The sequence below is a fragment of the Rhinatrema bivittatum genome, chromosome 2 (assembly GCF_901001135.1).
Source record: "Rhinatrema bivittatum chromosome 2, aRhiBiv1.1, whole genome shotgun sequence".
NCBI lineage: Eukaryota > Metazoa > Chordata > Amphibia > Gymnophiona > Rhinatrematidae > Rhinatrema > Rhinatrema bivittatum.
The window spans coordinates 659,554,913-659,580,638 of NC_042616.1; the positions used below are offsets into that span (position 1 = coordinate 659,554,913).

The 25,726-nt window shown below is 43.0% G+C and overlaps 1 protein-coding gene across 11 annotated transcripts in view; it reads left to right on the top strand.

Annotated features, from left to right (window-relative positions):
- The window catches only part of CSPP1 (centrosome and spindle pole associated protein 1), a 471,676-nt gene that overhangs the window by 258,060 nt on the left and 187,890 nt on the right, over positions 1–25,726 (top strand). For all 11 annotated transcript variants that reach the window (XM_029591423.1, XM_029591419.1, XM_029591426.1 and 8 more), the window contains one exon: positions 10,181–10,446. In XM_029591423.1, the coding sequence (XP_029447283.1) occupies positions 10,181–10,446 (266 nt within the window). The remainder of the gene's footprint in view (positions 1–10,180; positions 10,447–25,726) is intronic.

A 25,726-nucleotide genomic window follows, 5' to 3' on the forward strand; every position in this document is an offset into this window, starting at 1 on the left:
GCTTTTTTGACTGCCGCAGCACTTTGAGCTGATGATTTCAATATATTATCCACCATGAAGCCTAGATCTCTTTCCTATGTAGTAGCTCCTAATATGGAACCTAACATCGTGTAACTATAGCATGGGTTAATTTTCCCTATTTGCACCTTGCACTTATCCACATTAAATTTCATCTGCCATTTGGATGCCCAATTTTCCAGTCTCACAAGGTCCTCTGCAATTTATCACAATCCGCTTGTGATTTAATCACTCTGAATAATTTTGATTCATCTGCAAATTTGATTACCTTATTAGCAGTCTTATTGACAGACTATTTAAAAATAAACACACTAACTTCTGTTTATTAATTGCCTTACTGACTATTAAAAGCACAAACACACTTCTCCCCAATACTTAAAAAAAAAATTGCGGAAGTTGGATGTGCGGAAGTTGGATGTGCGGATGTACATGAACCAAAACTTACTGATTCCTTTCAGCCACCAGCAAAGTGATCCTTTCTTCTCAGTGCTCCCACTGGATTGTGACTTATACCATCACTGCAACAATTTAAGAAATCCTTAAAAACATATTTGTTCCAAAAAGCTTTCAGTACTTCCTCTTCAAAATGATTATTCACAATACACTCATTCATAATTATCACCACAATTTTTTCCATCAGTTTATACCAATATTCCATGTTTTTTCCCCTTTTTTCTCTTCCTCCCTTCTCCCTGCCCCTACCTCTTTTCCTTTTTTCTTTTTACACTATTACTTAATTTCAACCTTAACAGTTAAGGCACCATATAATATCCCTGAGGCGCTTTTTGTCTCTTTGTTTATGAAATTGATATGTTATAGATTTTTGTCTGATTATCGTTTTATTGATGAATTTTTATTTAAATTATGTATGTTTTAAATCTGTAAACCGTTTTGACTAAATCTCTATTTGTAAAGGCGGTATACAAACATTTTTAAATAAATAAATGTAGTTGCTAATAAAGGAGAATATGATTAAGACATAGATATTTTTCAGTGAAAATGAAATTTTAGAGCCAAGGTTTCTGATAGGATACTAGATGGAGGTATACTCAGGAGTAAAGCAAGAGAATAATTGTTCAATGACAATATTGTGGTTACATGAACCATCCTTTCAGTTGAAGTGGTTGGGCCAGAAGCAGTAGTAGACATCAAGAAGGAATGGGATAAGCACAGAGGATTCTTGTTGGTAAAATGAAGATAAAGCTGGAGATAAGGTTGGGTCCTTAACTGCTGTTGTATTATGTATTTATAATTCTGGAAATGCTTCTAATTTTGATAACTGCAGAAATTGTGTTTTTTCCTTATTGTTAAGGTGACCCACTACAAAGATTTACTGTGTTGGGTGTATTGTTAAAGGAATAAGTACGAAGTATTGAGAGTGAGAGAAGTATTGGGAGATAACTTGTGATATAAATTTGAAATGCCTCTCTGTCGCAAACACTTTGTGTGATTTAGTGCATTGTTCCTTGTCAGTCCTAGAGCACCCCAAAGCCAGTCTGGTGTTTAGAGTATCCACAATGAAGTATGTATGATGCAGATTTGCATTGGATAGAGGCAGTGCATGTAACTTTCTCTTGAATATTCATTGTGGTCATCCTGAGAATCAGACTGGCTAGGGATTCTTGGGAGGCTTGGACCGTGCACCATGGAATTCTGGCAATGGGAGTGAGTCTTCTTCCTGATATGGGTTCTTCTGCCCCAAGGTAGGGGGAAGTGTCAGCCCGTTCTGAAATGGTACTGGTCCTTTCTGTATCAGATCATTAGAGGTCACGACCTTGATCTCCATTATTGTTGATGAGGTCTTGGGTGAGTGTCCCTGAGTGGCCAAGCAAAGAAGATTCTACAGAAATTCCTTCAGATCCCCTACTTGACTTGCATCAACATACATATCCCCTGGAAGATCATCTGTTCTTTCTTCAGAAGTTGGCGAAGAGAATGTCCCATTTACACGAGAAAGGAGCAGGATGTTTTTGGCTTTTTGCAATTTCTACATCCACCAACAGACTTCTTATCCATCCTGATGCACAGCCTCCTCAAAGTTCTGTAAATGAGGATGTGGCAAACTCTGATATCATGCCTCCCAGTAGCTCACAAAATCAACTCGGTACAGAGTCTAGGCCTCTCCGAGGTTTGGCATAATCCAGCTACTGTATCACTAAGAAGCAACAGGTCTTAGGTAGGCAGAATTAACAGTGATGCGGAGGAGTGTGAAAAGCATCTCATCTGCTCTGCCTTTAAGACTTTTGACACCACAGCCAGAACCTCTGCATTCTCTGTAGGAGCCAGGTGGCTTCTAAGGTTATTTTTGAATGGACTCCATGAGGATGTGCACAACTGCCTGATTGATGTGCCCTGTAAGAGGGAGAACTTGCTTGGGAATAAGTTGCAGGAGGCAGTGACTTCTTTTAAGGATTATTAATCCACTTTGCGGTCACTATCAGAACTTGTACAAATATTTTTTTTTTTTTAGAGGTGGTTCTTGTGTTCTTTTCAACAACAACAAGCTCCTCCTCCTCTGCCTCAACAACTATTTGCTAGAGGATGGAGAGGCAACAACCAAAGGCCAGCAGCAATTGCAGCTAAACATGGGGCAAGTTTTTTGATGTCTCTGAGGCCTCTCTCCTTTGGTGGGGGAAGGGTCCAGTCCTTCCTTCTGTAGTGGATCCACTTAACCAAGGACAAGTGGATCCTGAGAGTTATGGAGTATGACTACCGCATATGCTTCTCTCGCCTTCCTCCGACTCAGCGGAGATCAGCCTTCATTTCTATCCCCTCCCAACCTTCTCACTATAGCTGGAAATAACCCCTGTCCTTCAGCAGAAGGCATAGAGCTTGTCCTGCCTTGGGAGTGTGACCTGGGGTTTCATTTCTGGTGATTCTTAATCCACAAGAAGTCAGGGGCTAAGGGCCATTCCGGATCAGCAGAAATTGAACAGATTGTTGGTCTTAGAGAAATACAAGTTGAATTCCCTCCAGACAATTCTGCCTTTCATTCAGCTGATGGATTGGATGTGTTCTCTGGATTTGAAAAATGCTTATGTGCATGTTCCTATTCATTCTGTCTATTGGACGTTTCTCAGATTTGTGGTGGAGGGTATGTACTATCAATTCAAGTGCTCCTATTTGGCTTCTTGATGGCTCCAAGAGTATTCACTTAGGGGTCCATATTCAGCCACTGTGCTAGTTAGCTGGTTATACATTACTAACTAACTAGCAGGATATATTCAGCAGCGTGAATGTGTTGCTAAATATACCCTGCTATCTTAAAGTTAGCCATTTATGTATAACCAGCTAAGTTTAAGACAGCCCTCTGGCCCGACCAGAGTTAACTGCAGAAGATAACTAGCTAACTCCGAATATCTGCTAACTCAGTTCCTTCCCAGAATGCCACCTGCCTTCTCCTGAAACGCCCTGTCTTATTCTGCTAAATTTTAGCCAGGTAACTAGTTACCCAATTTAATCAGATAAGGGCTAAATATAGCTGGGTATACCATTTAGACGGATAACTATTGTGTTATCCGTTTAAATGACTTTTGAATATGGACTTCATAGTATCTTTCAGTAGTGGTTGCTCAACTCCACCGGAGGAAGTCTACATATTTTCTTACCTGGACAATTGGTTGATTAGTCTCCAGGGAGTGTACTCTATTTCCTCCACCAACCATCCAACTTCTCCAGTTCCTGAGCTTCCTTGTCAGTTTCTTGAAGTCCATTTTAATTCCATCTCAAAGGATCCAGTTCATATATTCCTGGATAGACTCGCTTCAGGAGAAGACATTTCTACCAGCAGAAAAAAGTGGAGTTTTAATGGGTCTTACAAAATCCCTGCTACACCTGGATTGGCTGTCAGCAAGGACAATCTTTGTCCTTTTAGGTCACATGCCCGCAGCGAACATGTTCCTCTGCCTCATCTGCACATTCATAGTCTCCTCTGTGTCCTCCATTGCCAGTGGGATCAGCTGTGCTAGCCATTGTCCCATCAAGTCTCTGTAGCTCCCAAGATGCAAAAGTCCCTCCAGTGGTAGATAAACCCAGAGGTTCTGAAGGTGGGTGTTTCATGCATTCCAGGGCATCAAGTGACTCTGTAAACCGATGCTTCCATCAAAGGGTGGGGAGTTGTCACGACATGGAGTAATAAGCCCTTGTGCTGCTGTTAAATATGCACAGCCTATCTTGTGCATGCATGGGAATATGCTGAGCAACTAGCTCTGCAAACCTAGCAGGAGATCTATTGCTAAGGCATCTGGTGATAGTGAGACCGGTGTTTAAATCCCTGCTGGGGTGACATCATCCAAGAGAGCCACGGTGGAATTTCCTGCTGCGGGCCCAGTAAATTACAGCTGTGTGTGGGTGCACACCTAAGAGGGCAGTGGTGGCGTTCCCAGTGTGGCGTCCAGAGGGTAAGGGAGGCTAACCGTGGCCAGCCCCACCATTACAGGATTGCACACCAATGCTAAGTTGACTGGAGGGCTGTGGTCCCAAGTGGATTCTTCCTGCAGCTCAACCTTTTGAAGCTGCAAGCCATTCGATATTCACTAATAGCTCTGTTTTCCTTTTCACCATACCTACATTTTTTAAGAAAATTGTTCTGTGAACTCAGCTTAAGTTCCTTCCAAAAATGGTGCTTGTATTCTACATCAAACTGTTGTATTTATTTATTTATTTATTTATTTATTTATTTAAATGATTTATATACCGGAGGTTCCTGTATAATATACATATCACCCCGGTTCACAAGGAACAATAACTGTCGCTACATTTAGCGGTTTACATAGAACAGAATAAGAATAAAACAGGAGTTTTTACAATTGAACATTGAAAATTAAGTAAACAAGTTTTAACATTGTACAGATTAATCGAAGTAGGTTACATTTTCTTCAACGTGTTCTTAGCTCTAGGGGAAAGCTTGTTTGAACAGCCAAGTCTTAAGTTGCTTTTTAAATGTAGGGTGGCATGGTTCAAGACGAAGGTCTGGAGGTAGCAAGTTCCAAAGTGAAGGGCCTGCTGTGGATAATGCACGTTTCCTCAGAACGGATTTCGCTGGTTGAGTGATTAGTCTGTTCTGATAGGCGCTTCTGGTTGGTTTCACGGATGTGTGTAGTTGAATTTGAAATGTTAGGTTGAGAGGTGCGATGTTGTGTAAGGCCTTATGTATCATCATTAAAGACTTGAACTGGATCCTGAATTTAATCGGAAGCCAGTGGAGATGGTGGAGGATTGGGGTGATATGATCTCTTTTTTTGGCATTTGATAGAATTCTTGCAGAGGCGTTCAGGACCATCTGAAGTGGTTTGATGGTGCATGCTGGTAGGCCTAGGAGGAGAGAATTACAGTAATCCAGCTTAGTGAGAATGATGGCTTGTAGAACCATGCGGAAGTCTCTGTATAGGAGGAGTGGTTTAAGTTTCTTTAATGTTTGAAGTTTAAAGAAACATTCTTTTGTTGTGTTGTTGACGAATTTGTTGAAATTGAGTCTGCTGTCTATGATGACTCCCAGGTCTCTAACTTGTTGCGTGGTGGAGAGCCCTGCAGTGTCCGGATGTTGATTAGTGTTATAATGTGAGGAGGGGGTATAGTTTTCCGGTGCTATAATGAGGATTTCAGTTTTGTTTTTGTTTAGAACCAGGTTGATGCTGGCGAGTAGATTGTTGATAGCTGATAGACATTTATTCCAGTATGATAAAGCTTTGTGTAGGGAATCTTCTATAGGGATGAGGATTTGAATATCATCCGCGTATAGGTAATGTCTTAGCTTAAGGTTGGTGAGAAGTTGACAGAGTGGGAGCAGATAAATGTTGAAAAGAGTCGGGGAGAGGGATGATCCTTGTGGTACCCCCCTCTTGGATTCGATGGTATGAGACTCTTTGTTATTTATCTTGACCTTGTATGATCTGTTCTCCAAAAACGATTTGAACCAGTTAAAAGCTACTCCTGTAATGCCGATGTCTATTAGGCGTTGCAGGAGGCATGAGTGGTTTACGGTATCAAACGCTGATGAGAGATCCAAGAGAGCGAGGAGGCAAGGTTGGCCCTTTTCTAGGTTGAAAATGATAGTGTCGGATAGTGATGTTAATAATGATTCGGTGTTCATAGTTTTACGAAAGCCAAATTGGTTTGAGGCGAGGATATTGTTTTCGTTAAGGTATTCAGTAAGTTGTTTGTTTACAACTTTCTCCATGACTTTGGAAATGAAAGGGAGGTTTGCTATGGGTCTAAAGTTAGCTGGGTCTGTGGTAGGTAAGTTAGGTTTTTTGAGGATCGGCTTGAGCATGGCTAACTTGAGTTGGTTCGGGACATGTCCTTGGGTGAAGGAGCAGTTAATGATGTCTGCTAAAGGTTTGGCTATGGTGTTGGTGATCAGACTCAATTTGTTGGATGGAATATGGTCTGATGGATGGGAGGATGGTTTTATCTTTTTGAGAATATTCTCTATTTCTAAAGATGATGTGAGTTCAAAAGTGTTGAGCACTGGTAGTGAAGTGTTGGGTTGTTTGACATTTGGGTGTGATGGTTGTTGATCTGTTGGGAGTGGTGGTTGTTGAGCAGTTGAGTGTGGTGTTTGTTGGGCGGTTGGTAGCGATGATTGGGGGCTGAGGTTGATTACATGTATTGGATGTGTAGATGGTCCCTTGAGAGGGGCTAGGAGTGAGGTGATTTTGTTGTCGAAGAAGTCTGCCAGTTCGTTCGCTTTATTGAGTGCTTGATCGTCTGGAATGGTAGGTGCCGGGGGTTTTGTGAGGGTTGATACAAAGGAGAAAAGAGCTCTTGAATCAAAAATGAGGTGGTGGATTTTTTTGGAGAAGAATATTCTCTTTGTTGTGTTGATGTTGTTTCTGTATGAGTTAAGGCATGATTTGTAGATGAGGAGGGTGGTTGAAGATGGGTTTTTTCGCCAGTTTTGTTCCTTGCATCTCAACTCGTGTTTATGATTTTTTAGCTCCGGTGTGAACCAGGGTCTCCTGTTGTCTTTGTTTGGATTGATGGATTTAGTTGTCATGGGGCAAATTTGATCTGCAACCTTTTTAGTGATGTTGGTCCATGATGAAGTTGCTGAATTTATGTCGGAAAGGTCTAGGTGTTCAAGTTCCTTGGCCAGGTGTTCACTGAGTTGGTCTCCTGAGCATTGTTTCCTAAACGATATAGTTATTGGTTGTGTGGATTGTGGTGGAAGATCTTTTATTTTTAATACCGATGATATAATTCTATGGTCTGACCAAGGTATTGGAGTGCAAGTTGGAGTGGTGTGGGTTGTGATACCTTCATTTATGAATATAAGGTCCAGCGTATGGCCTGCTTTGTGGGTAGGTTCAGTCACTATTTGTCTGAAACCCATATTGTTGAGAGAGGAGAGAAGAGTTTTACAGTTGGTAGAATGAGGTTGGATATCAACGTGCAGATTAAAATCTCCCATGAGGATGGTAGGTTTTCTGGAATTTAGGTGTTTTGCTGTAAGTTCTATGATGGATGATGGGTCTGCTTCCAGTATTCCGGGGGGAGCATAAATTAGGCCGACAGTCAGATGTTTTGAGTTGAATAGGGCAAATTCAATCTTTGATATGTTGTTGGAAGTCTGTAATGTCAGACCCAGTGTTTTTTTGGCTGCGAGGAGAAGTCCACCTCCTCTTTTTTTAGGTCTGGGAATAGAGAGAACATCGTATTCCTGTATGGGTAGCTGATTTATTAGTGCAGTGTCGGAGGGTTTTAACCAGGTTTCTGTGATAGCACAGATGTCAGGTTTTGTATCGGATAGGTAGTCGTTGAATATATGACTTTTCTTGGCGATTGATTGTGCATTAATCAAAGTGAGTGAGAAAAGAGTTAGTCCAAGGAATTGAGTGACAGGTGTCAGCAAGATGGGCCTGAGCCTCTGTTGACGATTGTGATGAGGGGGGGTAGGGGGCTTTGGTATTCTCCATTTGGGATTGTGGATGATGGGAATTGTGAGGGGGTGCATGTTGGGATGTAATTGGTTGAGTGGCAGACTGTAGGAATTGTTACGGTCAGAAAGGAGTGTTAGGAGAATGTTGACTGGAGAGAGCTGGACGAATGCGGTTTGAAGAGTGCTGGGCGAATAATGTTAGAAGCGTGCTGGATGTATGATGGGCGTGTGTTGGGCGAGTGCAGTCCAGAGAGTGATGGGCGAGTGCAGTCCAGGGAGTGATGGGCGAGTGCAGTCCGGAGAATGATGGGCGAATGTTAAGCGGCAGCAGACCTGGTGGCGTTGGGAGGATGTATAATAAGATGTTTTAAAGTTCCTCAGAGAGGTTTGCTGGCAATTCTGGAAATGCCACGAGCTTTCGTTGTAAAGTTGGCTTGGTAACTGGGGTTTGAATATTAAAGCCGTTCTTTGGTGATGTTTGTGTTTTGAATTATTGGTGCTGATGCTATGTTGTATGAACTGGTAGGTGGGCAGTGAAAGATGGTAAGGAATTTATAGACTCGGGCCAAAGATCAAGATGTAGACTCGGGGCTTCCTCGGGGCTGCGCCGAAGGGGCGAGACAAAGGGGCAGGCCCCTTTGTCGCGCCAACTTTCTTTCAGAGACTGCATGCTCACAACGGAGAATGGATTGTTTACTCCTTGGGAAGGGCAGTTGCCAAGAGAACTCTCTGTAATTAGCTAGAGGCCTGTATAGGCACTGTTATACTCTTGCTGGCTTACAGATTACAAACTCTGTCAAGGCTCTTCAAGTGCGAGCCATGGCAGCTTCAGTGGCTCATCTGTGAGCCACGTCTGTTGAGGACATAATCAAAGCTGCTACTTAGTGATCTGGTCACACCATCATGTCCTATTATTGTCTGGACAGCAAAGCATGAGAGACAGCCTATTTATCCAGTAGTCCATTCTTACCTGGTGGGGTCCAGGTTGTCTGTTTTAATAGTAGTTCTGCAGTGCAGCCCTCAGCTTGGGACTTCCCTATGTGTAATGGCTGATTCATGCCTGCTTGTTGCTGGAGAAAGCAAGTTTGCTTACCTATAAATAGGGTTCTTCGTAGACAACAGAATGAATCATCCAAACTTCATATCTGCTCTTCTCCCTGGAGAGTCATCTATTCCGGAACTCCCATATATTTTCAGAAAGATTTTATCTAAGTTCTGAGAGCTGGTTCTGTGACGTCCTCGGGTGACATCACCCCTGCGTTATGGCTGATTGATCCTGTTAATAATGTTCCCTCTCCCTTTTTGGAAGCTTTCATGCAGTCCAATTGCAAGCAGCATAACAGCTAAGCCATTTACCCAAGAAATGGCTGCATATATGCTTCTGAAGTATTAAAATGGGATTGGGATCCTGCTTTGGATGAAAGATGGCATATAAATCCACTTTATTAATATTACATCCCTTTAAAAAGATGAAATTTGCTTTTGGGTTTTTATACTTTAATAAATCCTTAGAATTGCACATGTCTTATAATGCAGAAGAATTTAATATCCAGTTTTCTTTTGACTCTTTGGAAATCTTGAACGTTTTTTATATTTCAGTTTTATGATTGTAGTTGTGTGATTTTTATTCCCTTGGTCCCTTTTTGCCCCATAATTAGACTGAAAAATAAAAACTACGCAGCCAGAAATTCCTGCAGTTAAAGTTCCTGTTTTTATTATCTGTATGTACAGGAAGAGTGCTCAACCAAGAATGGGGAAAAGTCTTGGCATATGCAGTAAAAATTCATACATTTATACTTTTTCTCACTTCAGCTTTATGCTAAACAAGGATAGGTACAGACAATAGACAAATCAAATGTCAGGTATTATACTCTTTCAGGATTATTCATACCATTTCCCAGATATGCTTGTTATTTCTCAAGAATGCAGAAATGCGTCAAATTGCATGATTGGTTAAAAAATGGGAACTACAACAGAGATATAATTAGTCACAAGCTATGCCTTATCCAATCTAACAGTCTTTTTCAAAGTAAATAACTACTGGTTATGACTGGTTTTATCTAATTTCTGTTTGCAGCTTGTATATGCCTTGCCCTTTAGCCCACTTTATGATGCAGTGCCTTAAGTCATCACTGACATATATAAAAGGGATTTTGGGCTCTTCTGCGTAACCTCAGTATTACCATCCATAATGTAGCATTACACTAGGGAAACTAAACATAAATTCCCATTAAGTTTGACACAATGCTGTAGTAATATTTAACATGTTTTGTTTTTTAAAAGCCTGACAGACTGAAACAATTCAGAACAGTAAATTCCTGGAATGAAGTTCAAAATCAAAACATTGCCTCTCATCCACGGGTACCTGGTTTTAAGCCTAGCAATGAAGAAGAGAGAGTACCACCTGAAAAGCCCCGAGTAGCTTTCCAGACCTCTATACCTGATGGAGTAATGCACAGAAGTAATTATGGAACCAGTGCCGTCCCATCTTTGAATGAAGAACTTCACAGAGGACTAGCCAATACCCTTGGAGAAATTGTGGCTCCCAGGTATTTACCAATTTATGTAAGCAATAATGCTCAGCCAAATGCACGTGGACATTAGGAAAACGCAAAAAACAACAAAGGGACTACCTTGTTAATGATTTATTCCTTTGAGATGGCTTTGATCGTTTGTTGTTTCATTGAAGCTGGTTAGTAGCTTGATTGTGTTTGGGCTTAACATTGATTCGAGGGTGCTTTAATGTCCAGCAGTGCTTGCCGTATTCTCAGTATTGCGTGCAGCTGCACTTCAATAGTGCTTTGCCGTAAAGCTTTTTAATTACCATGAATGTGCCTGATAAGTTGATTATCTGTGTTTTGAGAATACTTTGGTACCTCTAGAATAATTTGACATTTCATGAACATTTCTGTTCATTGAGATAACCTCATCATTACAATATACAGTATAAGTGATTCTTCAATGCTTTAAGCATAGTTGATACTTAAGGCACCCTGGTGTCTTGAGCATACTTTTCTGTCTTTGAAGCATTTGGAAACGTCAATTCTACCGCATTGATGCACTAGTGTTTAATTGGATTTTAGAGTCTCAATGCTGTTTTAGTATCTAAAAGGTCATGTTCTCCTTAAATTCAATACTTCCAAACATGTTTTTAGAAATCTTTAACAAGTTACCCTTATAGGAACTAGGTGATGATTGTATTTTCATTTAAATAATCCATTAACTCATAAATATATTTCTTGTAGATATTTTACAATCTTGGTTTATGAGGGAAGTTACCCTAATAGATTATTAATTATGTTGGGACACCTTTATACAACATCATTCAGGAACATCAGTTGTTGCACATCCCCTGAGGAAGCCTATTATTAGGTGAAACAAAGAGGATCCTGCTTTGCAGGAACGCACTCAAAAATTGGAAGTCTTTTATCCCATTGGGACATTTGAAACACACTTGCTGTGTAAATAGCATACAGTTTTTCACTGTCTGAGAGGAGTGATATCATGTAAAGGAGGGGTTTTAAGGATACGTTGTTTTTGTTAATGTGGATTGTATTGAATCATTGATTGTGGAACACTAGTTAGATATGGTTCAGATGTATAAGTGGATATAAGTAATGTTTGTAATATATATTGTGATAAGATATGTTGTAGATTTGATATTTGATTACTTTAGAATTTTAAATCCTCATTGTATTGTAATTATGCACATTGATAAGATATTTTTAAACTTTAAAATGTAAAACCCCAAACCATAGAATATTAGCTAATAATTAACGAAACTTGCACACATTAAATCTGTCGGGTTCTTCTTAATCATGGACTTCATCCACATAATGTACTCTACAACAAATTAAATTTTACTATTATATTGTACTCTCAAAGATCACAAATGTTAACATATCAAAAAATGTTTTTAATCAACATTTACCTTCCATATAATTTTTCAGAAAGTTGTCCAAGAATTTTTAAATTAATAATAGGAATGCCATGGTCATACATTATTCTCTCCGCTGAGTGTAGAGAGAGATGCGGCAGCAACAGCAATGGTGACTGGCAAGTACTAAATTAACTTATGGAGAGATTGTAGTTTTGCAATTTATATATTAAACAACACATAATATAATTTTATTTAAACTTTTCTTGTAGAGTCATATATTTTGAGGCATTAAAAGGAGTTATGCAACCCAGTAAGGGGATTTATTATCGCAGTGACTGTGTATAGGATAGCGGAGGGTTTATGAGGGAAGTTACACTAATAGATTATTAATGATGTTGGGATACCTTTATACATCATTGAGGAACATCAGTCGTTACACATCCCCTGAGGAAGCCTATATTAGGCGAAACAGAGAGGATCTTGCTTTGTTGGGACGCCCTCAAAAATTGGAAGTCTTTTATCTCATTGAGACATTTGAAATACACTTGCTATGTAAATAGTTGCTATGGAGAAGGTACAGAGAAGGGCAACCAAAATGATAAAGGGGATGGAACAGCTCCCCTATGAGGAAAGGCTGAAGAGGTTAGGCCTGTTCAGCTTGGAGAAGAGATGGCTGAGGGGGGATAAGATAGAGGTCTTTAAGATCATGAGAGGTCTTTAATGAGTAGATGTGAATCGGTTATTTACTCTTTCGGATAATAGAAGGACTAGGGGGCATTCCATGAAGTTAGCAAGTAGCACATTTAAGACTAATTGGAGAAAATTCTTTTTTACTCAACGCACAATTAAGCTCTGGAATTTGTTGCCAGAGGATGTGGTTAGTGCAGTTAGTGTAGCTGGGTTCAAAAAAGGTTTGGATAAGATCTTGGAAGACAAGTCCATTAACTGCTATTAATCAAGTTTACTTAGGGAATAGCCAATGCTATTAATTGCATCAGTAGCATGGGATCTTCTTGGTGTTTGGGTAATTGCCAGGTTCTTGTGGCCTGGTTTGGGCTCTGTTGGAAACAGGATGCTGGGCTTGATGGACCCTTGGTCTGACCCAGCATGGCAATTTCTGTGTTCTTAGTATACATTGTTTCACTGTCTGAGAGGAGTGATACAATGTAAAGGAGGGTTTTTAAGGATACATTGTTTTTATTATTGTGGATTGTATTGAATGGTTGATTATGGAATACTAGTTAGATAGGGTTCAGATGTATGAGTGGATATAAGTAGTGTTTGTAATACTCATTGTGGTATGATATGTTGTAGATTTGGTATTTGATTACTTTAGAATTGTAAATCCTCAGGGCCAGATTTTAAAATGTACGCCCGATTTTATAACATGCGCGCGCAGCCGCACGCATGTTATAAAATCCAGGGTCGCGCGCACAATGGGGTGCATAATTGTGCAACTTGCGCGCGCCGAGCTGCGCAGCTTTTCTCCATTCCCTCCGAGGCCGCTCTGAAATCTGGAGCGGCCTCAGAGGGAACTTTCCTTCCCTGTACGTACCTGGATCATCCAGACTCCTGGGTTTTGCCCCCCCCCCCCCCCTAAGCAGTTGGAGACAGAAGTTTGCCAAACAAAACTCCGCCTTATATAGGCTGGTACCACCTACAGTCTGGCACTATTCTTCTGTTTCCAGCAGGTGGAGGAGGTGCAAAACCTACAGTCTGTGCTAGGGCCTAGCTTCTTGTTGGTGACAGGGTAGTTAGGTGAATTAAAAAAAAAAAAAAAAGATTGTAGGTAGATGGGCACCGCCGCAGTGAAAGGTCCCTGAGGGGAAAAATCTGCAGGGTCTGGCGCTCCTATTAATATGGACACCGATCCGGGGTGAGATGATTTGTCCTCTGATTCCTCTTTTTCTTCAGATTTCGTTTTGTTAATGCATAAGGCCTTTTAAGGCCTGGAGGGCTGGAAAAAAGGCCCCCTTCAGCATTTCCCTTCCATTTTTCTGCTACGGATTTACTATTCAAGGAATGGGATACGCCGGAATTAGATCTTAAGGTGGCAAAGGTGATGGACAAGCTCTGCCCCCTGCCAGAGGACGCCTTGGATTTGTTGAGAGTCCCTAAGGTGGATGCAGCGGTAGCGGCGGTCACGAAAAAGATCACCATCCCGGTTATGGGGGGGGGGGGGGGCGGCCGGCCCTTAAGGATTTGCAGGATCGCAAGCTGGAGATTCAGCTTAAGAAGATTTTTGAAGTTTCTGCACTGGAAGTCCGAGCGGCTATCTACAGTAATTTTTCCTTACGTGCTGGTCTTCGTTCGGTACAGCAACTGCTGACCAATGAGTCACTTTCGCACGAGGAAGCACTTCAGGCTGGAAAACTTGAGGCCGTGATTGCCTATAGTGCAGATGCCTTTCATGATTTGCTTCGTACCTCAGCCAGAGCCATGGTGTCGGCTGTGTCGGCGCAGCGTCTGTTGTGGCTCCGTCACTGGGCGGCCAATGTGTCATCCAAGGCTCAGCTAGGTTCTTTGCCGTTCAAGGGCAAGCTACTTTTTGGTAAAGAGCTGGAGGATCTGATTCAGTCTCTCGGCGAGAATAAGATGCACCGGTTACCGGAAGATAGGCCAAGATCTAGGGGATCTTTTGCTGCTTGTTTTCGTGGAGGTCGGAGGCCTCGCACGTCCAGAGGCTCAGTTTCTTCCTTTCGGCATAACGCCAGTTGGCAGCAGGCGTACTCTCAGTCCTTTCGTGGCCGGCGTTTCGGTCGACCAGGTACCAACCAGAATGCCCAGGGAGGTAAGCCCTCACAATGATGTGCAGCCGGTCCATTCCTCGGTACCAAGGGTGGGAGGCAGACTGTCTCTATTTTATGAGGAATGGGCCAAAATCACGTCAGATCAGTGGGTACTCACAGTGATAAGACATGGCTACGCGTTAGATTTTGCACATCAACCCTGCCAGCAGTTTCTGGTCTCACCATGCGGGTGGGGCACAAAAAACCGGGCGATAGTGGAGACCATGCGGTGTCTGCTCGAACTCGGCACTATCATCTCTGTTCCTCCCGCGGAGCTTCAGAGGGGCCGATATTCCATTTATTTCGTGGTGCCGAAGAAAGAAGGAACCTTCCACCCCATTCTCGATTTAAAAGGGGTCAACAGGTGCCTCTGGATCCCTCAGTTCCGCATGGAAATGTTGCAGTCCGTTATTGCGTCGGTTCGTCAGGGAGAGTTTCTGGCATCTCTGGATCTCACGGAAGCATATCTGCACATCGGGATACGGTCCGACCACCAGTGGTTCCTGAGGTTCACTGTGTTGGGTCGTCACTATCAGTTTCAGGCTGTACCTTTTGGCCTTGCCACCGCCCCCAGGACTTTCACCAAGATTATGGTAGTGGTGGCGGCTCAGTTGCGCAGGGAAGGATTTTTCGTCCATCCGTACCTGGACGATTGGCTGATTCGCGCAAAGTCGGCCTTGCTCTGCCAGGAGGCGATACATCGAGTTCTCCAGTTGTCGAGTTCGCTGGGGTGGATAGTCAACGAATCCAAGAGCCGACTTGTGCCTTCCCAGGAGTTGGAGTTTTTGGGAGCTGTGTTCGACACCCGACAGGGAATGGTGTCCCTCATGGTGGAACGGATGTTCAAGCTGCAAGGTCAGGTTTGAATCTTGTTATCCAAGCTGGTCCCGACGGTTTGGGATTATCTTCAGGTACTGGGTTCCATGACTTCGACGTTGGAATTGGTTCCTTGGGCATTCGCGCATATGCGGCCTTTACAGTCAGCTTTGCTATCCAGATGGAACCCAGTCTCGGAGCAGTTTTTCCTCCCTTTGCCTCTACCGGACTTGACTCGGCACAGTCTGGATTGGTGGTTATCCCTGGACAACCTACTATGAGGAGTTCCGTTGGTGGTACCATCCTGGACAGTAGTCACTATGGATGCCAGCTTATCCGGTTGGGGAGCGGTATGTCTCAGAAAGTCGGTACAGGGACAGTGGTCCCCGGCGGAAGCTCAATGGTATATCAATCGTCTGGATTTAAAGATTTCTAAAAACAAGTTTTGAAATATATGTGGTTCCTTCATGTTATGCATAGTTGAGTTTTGGAATATTTTTGATCTACCTTTTTGTATTTGTGCTCCTTCGATTCAATGCCTCAAAAGTCTTTTACATTTCATAAATGCTTCTGTGCGACATGGCAGTTTCAGTGTTGCATCAGCCTAAGAGTACTTCAATGTCTCTGACATAGGTTCTAATTCAGAAAGACTTTCTTATTCTGTGTCTACAAAGACAAAAGCTTAGTAAATCAGGTCCTTAGCGTGGTTTAGGAAATACTCCAGAGCAGAAGGTTAAATGGGAGGGGACTCAATGAATTCAATCTGCTTCTCAAGATGCTCTGTAGAAGTTAAAACAATCAAATTACCTAAATAAAATTGGAAATGAGGAAAGCAAAATTAAATTTAATTTTTTTCTCAGGCAATTGAGTTTTCAGAGTGGCTGCTGAGTTAAAAAAAACAAAACAACAAAAAAACAACAACCCCCCCCCCCCAAAAAAAAACCCCCCAAAAAAACCAAACAAACTGCAAGGTGAAACACTGGTCATTTTCTTAAGAGCTTTGACAAATTTGATTTTCTGTTTCCTGAATGTATATATTTTTTGGGTAGTGTTAAAACTAGATTTGAACTGTGCTTTCATAAGGAAATGAACGCTAAGAAGCACTGTGAACCAGTCTAATAACTTCTTCTGGCGTACGAGTTTTAAAAATATATTTTTCCTTATCTTCCAGCTACACCGGTCCATACAAATGGATTATGCCCTTCTGCCAACAGATGGAGGCAGAGTACATGGTTTTCTCTGTGACATCATCATTAATATTTAGATGTGATGCAGCTTAGAGAAAAGTCGCAGTCTCTGCCTCCAGCAGATGGTGCAGGTGGTGCAGCAAGATATTTCATTGTGCCTGCCTCCCTTAGTGGGCCTTCCCTCTTCACTCTGAAGTGGAGGCATGTTCCTTTCAGAATAGGAATTCCTAAGAGTGGTCTCAGAGTGGTAAAGACCTTTAATAAACTGTATCTACTTTCTCAGAGGCTGTACAGCATTTTTTCAGATGCCTCATATTAAAGCACTGATTTCAGCAATTACTAGAAAGATCTACTATCCTGCTGGAGAATAGTGCTTCCTTCAAAAATCCTCAGGATAGGAGGATTGGTTGCTATTTGCTATTTGTGACAGTTTGGTGGTGCGGGCTGGATTCAGGTTTTTCTGAAGGTATTGAGGCAGCTTAACTAGAATTGCAGGCTTCCCTCTTAGCAAGTTCCCTGTATAACCTTACAGAATTTTGTCTACATCTGTACCTTCTGCTGTAACTACTTGAAGACTTTTATGGCTTTACCATTGGGCAACAGGTTCATGGCCCAAGACCCTCCTATGCAAGTTTCCTTTTAAGGGGAAATTGTTGATTTGGAACAACTGGTCAAGAACCTAGGGGATCCTATACCTCAGAGGCTCTCTGCCAAAAAGGGACAGTTCTTTTATCAGGCTAATGGGAGCCATGTTCAGTTTCGGGATACCAGACGCAACAGACATGGGAAGGGGTTGTATTCTTTTCCATTCAGGTCCAAGGAGAAGAATCAACCTGTTATGCCTGTCGGTCGCAGACGACTGCGACCTCTGATGCTCATCTCCCTCTTCTCTGCCTTCTCATTTCCTGAAAGAGTGGCGGCCTCTGCCCACCACTGCCGACCATCTTTGGCGTTCCCGGGACGGCGTGAGTTCTGCCGACCGCCATCTTGAATCAGGAGTTACCTAGTCGCATGCACATGGGCCATCTTTGTACATGTCATGGTGGGAACCTCGGGGGCATCCCCTCCAGATGATGTCATCTACCTGCTGTACTTAAGTTGGCTGGCCCTACGCTTCTACGAGTTAGCAAGCAGTTCCCTCGTTGCTGAATTCCACTCCATTCTTGGACTTCCGGTTCCAGACTCTGCACTTGGCGTGAGACACTCCGGGTACCCGCTCCTTGGGGGCCCTTTCTCATCTCCAGCTATCCGCTCCTCGGAGGACCTTCTGCCTTGGATTTCTTTGATCCCGCTCCCTGGGATCTCTTCTGGAACTGTCTACTGTGAGTACTGTTCTGCTACGAACTTCATCTATACCCAGCCTTCTTGTGGGATCTGCTTCGGTATACCCCGTGTCTCGGTCCACTACCGCTTTATCCCCAGTAGGAGTCACTCTGGTACACCCTGTGCTGCAGGTCCTTACTACATCATCATTACAGGATTCCCTCGGGGTCCCTGCACGTCAGACTACCATCTCTTCACTGCTACATAGACATATCTTCGGCGAACCCTGCTCCGCGGGCCACTACCGAGGCTATTTGTCTGAGCTACAACTTCACTACAGAGAGACTTCCTGGCATACCCCGCTTTGTGGGCCACTACCGGATCTTCTCATCGGAGGTATCATCACGGAGGTATCCCTCTCTACTCTGAACTGTACTTCTGTACCTCCCGCTCCGTGGGCTGTGCTTTTCTTCTCTATTAATAAAGACTCTGTTCCACAGCTGTGTCTGATACCACTGAGGCCATGCCTACCAACGGTGAGGCTCACAGGGCTCCTCCCTGTGGGCAGAGACATCTCTCACCTCGGCCCAGGGTTCACATTCTTACAAAATTATAACACATCCCTTTCATAGGACTGAGAGGTCAAGATCTGACTCAGCTCCTCTGGGGCCAGTCGCACCTCCCAATGAAGTATATGGCAGGGTCCACTCCTTGGTGCTTTTAGTAAGTGATCACCTACCATAGTTACCAGATGTGGACCCATATAACTTCAGATCAGTGGATATTGGCTGATAATCATTTCAGTTATGCTCTGGAGCTTGCTGCTCCGGTTCCTGATGCCTTCATGATATCTCCAATTACATTGCCTGCCAAGAAGTTAGCAGTCCAGGGTACTCTTTGAAGGCTCCTGTTGTTGAAGGCTGTGATTCTGGTTCCTTGCAAAGCACAAGGTCATGGTTGGTATTCTATTTATTTTGTAGTTCTCAAGAAGAATGGAACCTTCAGGTCTATTCTTGATCTAAAAAGTGTAAGCTACTGTCTTCTTGTTCCTCATTTCAGAATGGAGATTCTTCAGTCCATCCTGGTAGCAGTATTGGAAGGTGTATTTCTATCATCTCCTTTCAGAAGCATACTTGCATATTCCTGTCAAAGTAGATGATCAAAAATATCTTTGTTTCTATGTCCTGCAGGAGCATTTCAGTTCAGAGTGCTCCCCTTTGGTCTGGCCAAGGCTTCACAAACATTTACCAAGATCATGGTAATAGAGGTGTCCTTTTTGAAAAGAGAGAGAATTATGGTTCACTCTTATCTAGATGATCGGTTGATCAGGGCCAATTCATATTAAGAAGATTTCAGAGCATCCGACAGAGTGGTTCAGATTTTAGAAGGCTTTGGCTGGGTTATCAGTTTTGTAAAGAGCAAGCTGCTTCCCAGATGTATACAGAGGGTCTCTGGTGCCAAGGGACCAATGCTTGCATTTGTGCATCCACCCCTCCACCCTCAAAAAACTGGTCTTTCTCTTGGAAATGCTCAAGGTCTCACTGAAAGTCAAACTAATACAAACTCCAGAAAAGAAATTAGACTTTTGTGAATAACCTAATGGGCAAAAGCTTTCCTACGTTCACAGTGATGAGCTTGGCAATTAGAAAAAGGGATCTTCATGCTGACTTTATGCTAGAGGTTCCTTGATGGTCATCCTGTAGCTGAGTAACAAAATACAGGAAATCATACTCAGTCACTATTGCACCTGGAGGTTGGGAGTAAAGGCTGGAATTTGAAAAGAAAAGATAGGAGACAAAGTAATGGGGATGGATCCCCTTGATATAAATGACAAAGGAAACCTTACCAAGTTCAGCTTCTGTGAAGGGGGTATATAGCAACTATTATTAAGCTGGTCACCCCTAGGCAGAATTAGATAAGCCACAATAACTTTCTTTTTACCAATAAATAACAAAACTGTACTCAAACAAATTGGGCTTTATTTTTTCTAGCATAGATCTCTGCCACTAAAAATAGAAGTAGTGACTTTTTTCCCCCAAAAAATAAGGCATGCTCAGTTTTATGCTAATTATTTTTAATCTAATAAGGATTAATTATATCATGGCCAGCAACAAGGTATAATCAGTGAAAGTCTTTTTTTTTTTTTATTTCTTGTAGCACAACAATACAAAACTTTCAGATGACCACCACAAAATGACATCAACAGAACCCAGATGTGCCATAGTCAAAACTTGCTTATACCAAGTTTCCTGCTCAAACAGCCGCTTCTCTTAAGGATTCAATGCTGCTGTCTAACTCTCTCTAAGTATTTTATTGAAAACTTCTGCAGCAGTAATGTTCTGCTGCCTTTATTGCATGCAGAATCACACTCCAACCCCAAAACTTAAGGACACTGCTGATGTAATGCTTGCAGCCTTGCAGTACTGATTCATAAGAACATAAGAACATGCCATACTGGGTCAGACCAAGGGTCCATCAAGCCCAGCATCCTGTTTCCAACAGTTCCCAATCCAGGCCATAAGAACCTGGAAAGTACCCAAACACTAAGTCTATTCCATGTTACTGTTGCTAGTAATAGCAGTGGCTATTTTCTAAGTCAGCTTAATTAATAGGTAATGGACTTCTCCTCCAGGAACTTATCCAATCCTTTTTTAAAACACAGCTACACTAACTGCACTAACCACATCCTCTGGCAACAAATTCCAGAGTTTAATTGGGTGTTGAGTGAAAAAGAACTTTCTCCAATTAGTTTTAAACGTGCCCCTTGCTAACTTCATGGAGCGCCCCCTAGTCCTTCTATTATCCAAAAGAGTAAATAACTGATTCACATTTACCCGTTCTAGACCTCTCATTTTTCTTTTGTTTTTTTTCACACAGCACCAGTTTCTCTTGCCTCAATAATCCTTTCTCTCTCTTCCTCCTCACCTAGAACCAGTTTCCTCTGCATCAGAACCCCTCTCTTTCATCTCTCCAATACCCAGAACCAGTTTCCTCTGCCTCAATAATCCTGTTTCTCTTCTCCCCCACCCAGCACCAGTTTCCTCTCCCTGTCTTCTTCTCCTCCCACTCCAACCCAACACCTGTTTCCCATGCCTTGGAATCTGGTTTTGGGTTGTGGGAGGGAGGCCCATTCACCAGATCCCATCTCCAGTAGTCCTCAGCATCAGCAGCTGCCCTTCCCTGGGGCCCCACAGAAAAAAAGCCACTGCAGTGTTTTCCCCGAATCCAGGCTCATCCTACCTCCTCTTTTTGGCAGCAGCAGCTTCTCCCCTCTCGCAGCAGCAGTGTTCAAAGAGGACTTGCTGGTTTTGTCTGGGCTGGGCATGTTGTCTGGCAGTTTTTCTCCTCCTTCTTCTCTCTTGCTTCCTGGCCCGTCTGCATTGGGGAACTTGCTGTTTTGTCTGTTGACTTGCCTTCTCCTCCTCTATAGGCTAGCAACAGCGGAGGCACTTGCGTTCAGATAGACTATATTGAAACTTTCCTATGCTCCTCTGCAGACAGCATTCTGAGCCTGCTCTGTTATCATCATTGCACCGTCTCTTGCCCAAGTCATTGGCTACAATAGCAGCTGAAGAAGACAATCAAAAACAGTGTTGCTGCAGGGCAGGCTGGGCCGAAAGTGTTGATGGGCAGGGGCACTCAGAGCCAAGACAGCAGAGCTCTCTGGTCTTCCCAGGTAGTTGTCCTTGATTGGTTGTCAGGTGTGCAGGTGCTTTGGCCCCACCCTCAAAAGCCACCGATGCCTCCTGCCTGGTTGTTGGAATACCTGGAAGCTTTGTTCAATACAAAGGCTGATAGGTTGCATATGATGTTGGAAATAGTGTCCAAGATTGTTAATCAAGTTCAGAAGTTCTCTGTTCAAAGATCTCACGGAGCTTGGATTATTTTCAGCTTCTGGGATCTATGGTGGCTACTTTGGATCTAGTCTCATGGTCCAGAGCTTACATGCTACCCTCTCCAGTCTTTTCTACTGTCTCGTTGGTCACCTCAATCTCAGAATTAGAAGTGCCACCTTCCTTTGACAGTTTCGATGAAAGAGAGACTTTCTTGGTGGTCAGCGCCTCAAAATTTCCATAGTGGCATGCATCTAGAATCTCCCTCATGGATTCTCATTACTACAGATGTGAGTCTGTCAGGCTGGGAAGCACACTATCTGTATCAGATAGCTCAAATGCTATGGTCTCGGGAGGAAACGAATATAAGACTAGCCCTCTTACATTTCCTTCCCTTAGTAAAGGAAGGGGTAGTCAGTGCTCTTCAGCAATGCAACAGCAGTGGCTTATGTGAACAGGCAAGGAAGTACTTGGAGACTAATGGTGTCAGAGGAGACCAGTCTTCTGTTCCTGTGGGTAGAGGGGAATCTTCAGCATTTGTTGGTGCACATATTGCAGGATAGGAGAATATTTGAGCTGATTTTCTGAGCAGGACTGTTTTAGATCCAGATGAATGGGAGCTCGGTCAAGAGGCTTTTCAACAAATAGTGCATTGATGGGGCACTACTCATGTGGATCTTATATCAATGCGCAGGAATGCCATAGTGGTTTTTCAGTCATCATAGGGAATTCTGAGTAGAGGCAATAAATGCCCAGGTCCAACCCTGACCAGAAGATAAGCTAGTGTACATATTTCCTCCTTAGCCTCTAGTAGGGAAAGTATTAAGAGAACTACGGAGACCTTGGTATGCAGATTTTATGAAGTTACAGTTAGTTCTTCCTTTTTGTTTCTCAGAGACTCAGGGGCTCTTTGTTCAAGGCCCAATTGTCATGAAAGATCAGTCTCCATTTTCTTTTAATGCCTGGCTCTTGAGAGGTCATGGTCACAAAGGAAAGGTTACTTCCTGTTGAAGGCCTGTAAGAGCTCATCTTATCTGGCTTATGTTCGGGTCTGTGCCAATTTGAAGCCTGCTCTAGAGAATGGTCAGTTTCTCCTTGGCAATTGGATATCCCTAATATTTTAGTCTTTTTTTTCAGTGTGAGTTGGATAAAGATTTGGCCTTTAACTTTTTGAAGGTTCAAGTGGCTACAATATTTGTAGAATTAATGGTGTCTTAATTGCTGCCCATCTGGACATGTCTTATTTCCTTTGAGAAGTGAAGACTGCATCCCCTATTTAGGCTGGTGGTTCCTCTTTGGGACCTCAATTTGGTTCTGAATCTCTGGTTTCTTAACCTTTCGAGTCTCTGGGGCATGTGTTAGTCAAAGATCTCTCTTTAAAGGTGTTTTTTTTCTAGTAATTTGTTCTGCTCAGTATTTGTCTGATCTTCAGGCCCTTTTCTGTAGGGACCCTTTTTTGGCGTTTACAGCAAATTCAGGCTGTCTTCATCCAGTCCCTTCTTTCTTGCCAAAAGTGATGTCAGTTTTTCATCTGAATCAGACTATCTCTCCACCACCTTTCTCTAAGGAGGAGTGTCAGGGAAGTAACAAGTCTTTGAAATTTCTGGATGTCTGTTGGGTTCTCATTAGTTACTTGTATGTCACTAAATTCCTTTTGCAGATGGCTAGATTGTTCATTTGTTCTAAAGTGATTTCAGCAAGATGGATCAAGGATGCAATTTCTTCAGTATGTTTGCTGAAAGGGTGTCTGATTACTGGGTTTCTTGAAGCCCATTCTATTAAAGCTCAGTCTTCTTCCTAGGTAGAGGCAATGACTATTGCTCTGGAAGACATATACGAAGCGGTTACTTGGATGTCTCTGCACTCTTTCTCTAAGTATTATACATTGGTTGTTGTTATAAAGGAGGATGTAGCCTATGGAACTTGTGTTCACAGAGTGACCCTTCCTCCTTCCCAGGTTAGTTTTGCTTTTGTAATTCCCACTTGTCTGGATTGGTTTAGCAGGATAAGAATCAAGGAAAAATTTTCTTATCTGTTAATTTCCTTTCCTTGAATCCTGCTATACACCGGTCCAGGAAGTTGAGCCTTAAGAGGAGTAAAGAGGGATTTCTTTTCTCAGCTTAATGTTTTATACACATTTTCCTACAAGGGGATATTTTTTCCCTTTGTTTTAAGCTTCATCCTTTGAGTCTGTTCCTCCTTTTTTGTTTTTTCCTATTTCCAGGTAGTAGGCAGGTGGTTTGGTTTAAGAGGATCTTTTCTTTACATTTTGAAAGTTTTTAACAGTTTGAATGTTCTTCAAGTTTATGACACATTTAGTGCTTTGTCATAGGAATACTGGCTTTCTGTGAGCTGCATCACATCTGAGTAGTAGTGATGATGTCACAGAGAAAACTGTGTGCTTTGCCTCCATCTGTTGTGGCTTCCGGCTTCCGGCGGCCGCAGCCAAACCCCCCTACCTTGAGTCGGGGCCGCTGCCGCCACCGCGGTAGCAACAGGGAAGCACACTGGTGCCAGCCTCCTCACTTGTCCCCTCTCCCTGGCATGGGCCCCTGCAGGATTTGCCGGCAGGGGAGGCATCCCCTGAGCCTCCTCTCGCGGCGTCGGGCTGCTCCGCAGGCACTTCCGGGAATGGCCTGGCTGCCCTGCTCTTAGGCGTGAGGCCGCGCCTCCTGAGGAGATTTAAAGGGGCCTCGTCCTCTAAATTGCCTTAACCTGCTCCAGATGGGCTAGGCGCAGGGAAGTATTTAAGGAGACTTCCTCCATTCACTCTTTGACTTGGCAGTGAGTCTGTTGCTTTGGTGAGTCTCCTGGGGCCTTGGATTCCTGGTTCCTGCTTCTATTTCTGGACGTCTCTCTGATGTTTGACTTCGGACTGGCAAGTGACGATTCTTCGGTTTGTGACTTCGGCCTGGCAAGTGGCGATTCTCTGGTACTTGACCTCGGACTGACTTCAATGGACCTTCCACCTTCAAGGGCCCACCTAAGTCCCAGCGGTCCGCGTCCCTATGGGCTCCTCCCTGGAGGGGCCACGGGCTTCCAGTGGCAAAGATCCAGCTGGCCCTTGCACAGACTCCACATCTCTTCGACCTCCCAAAGGTCCACCTAAGTCCCAGCGGTCCAGGTCCCTATGGGCTCCTCCCGGGGGGGCCGCGGGCTTCCAGTGGCGACGATCCGGTTAGTTCCTGCTTTGATTCAGCTTTGCTACCCAACAGGGGAACCCGAGGAGCCATCTCCTCAAGTGGTACCAACTCCTCCTCGGTCCAAGGGTTCACATCTCTTCATTTCATAACAAATGTATAACACATCTGCTGGCAGGAGGGAAATAACCCACTTGTCTGGGCTAGTGTAGAATTATTCAAGGAAAGGAAATTAATAGGCGAAAAAATGTATCCTTAGTGATGAATCTGGGAATAAAATACCTACTCTCAGTACACACCCAATCATATAATAGCATAGAAAATGATGACTATTTTTTGTGTTGTAAGATTTATTCAGTAATTGAATAAGAGGAGCGATTGGTTAGGTTTGATATCTTCCCTGATTCCTTTTAGAGAATCTGAAAGCGAAACATTCTAAAGACTTGCATACATCACAGATTACCATTCAGTAGGATAAAGCAGCTGGGAATGCTAAAAGTATGCTTGGGTTTATAAGGAAAAGTGTTTGATTAGCATATCCTGATCTCCACTACTTGTTCCAGTAAAGAGAGCATATGCATGGTTGTCCTTCTGCTACATGGTTGCATTGTCTCTATATGTTTTCTATTATCTTATAATAAACTGTAAATATTTCCTGGCAGAAAGTGCCTTGGCAGGGAAAGATGAGGATCTGAGGTGAAATGGTAAGATCTCATACCTGTTATAGCAGTATTGCATAGCATATAGTATGTCTTCCCAAAAGGTTTGGTATTGCAATTCTAAGTCATTGGGAGCACTACAGATTTAAAACGAGGAATAAAAAATGGAACTTCTTCTTGTTTCTACTGTTCTGACTCCCTTCCCAGGTGGATTCTATGGAATCTTCTGTGCCAGATAATTGTGTGCTGCTAGCAGATCTCT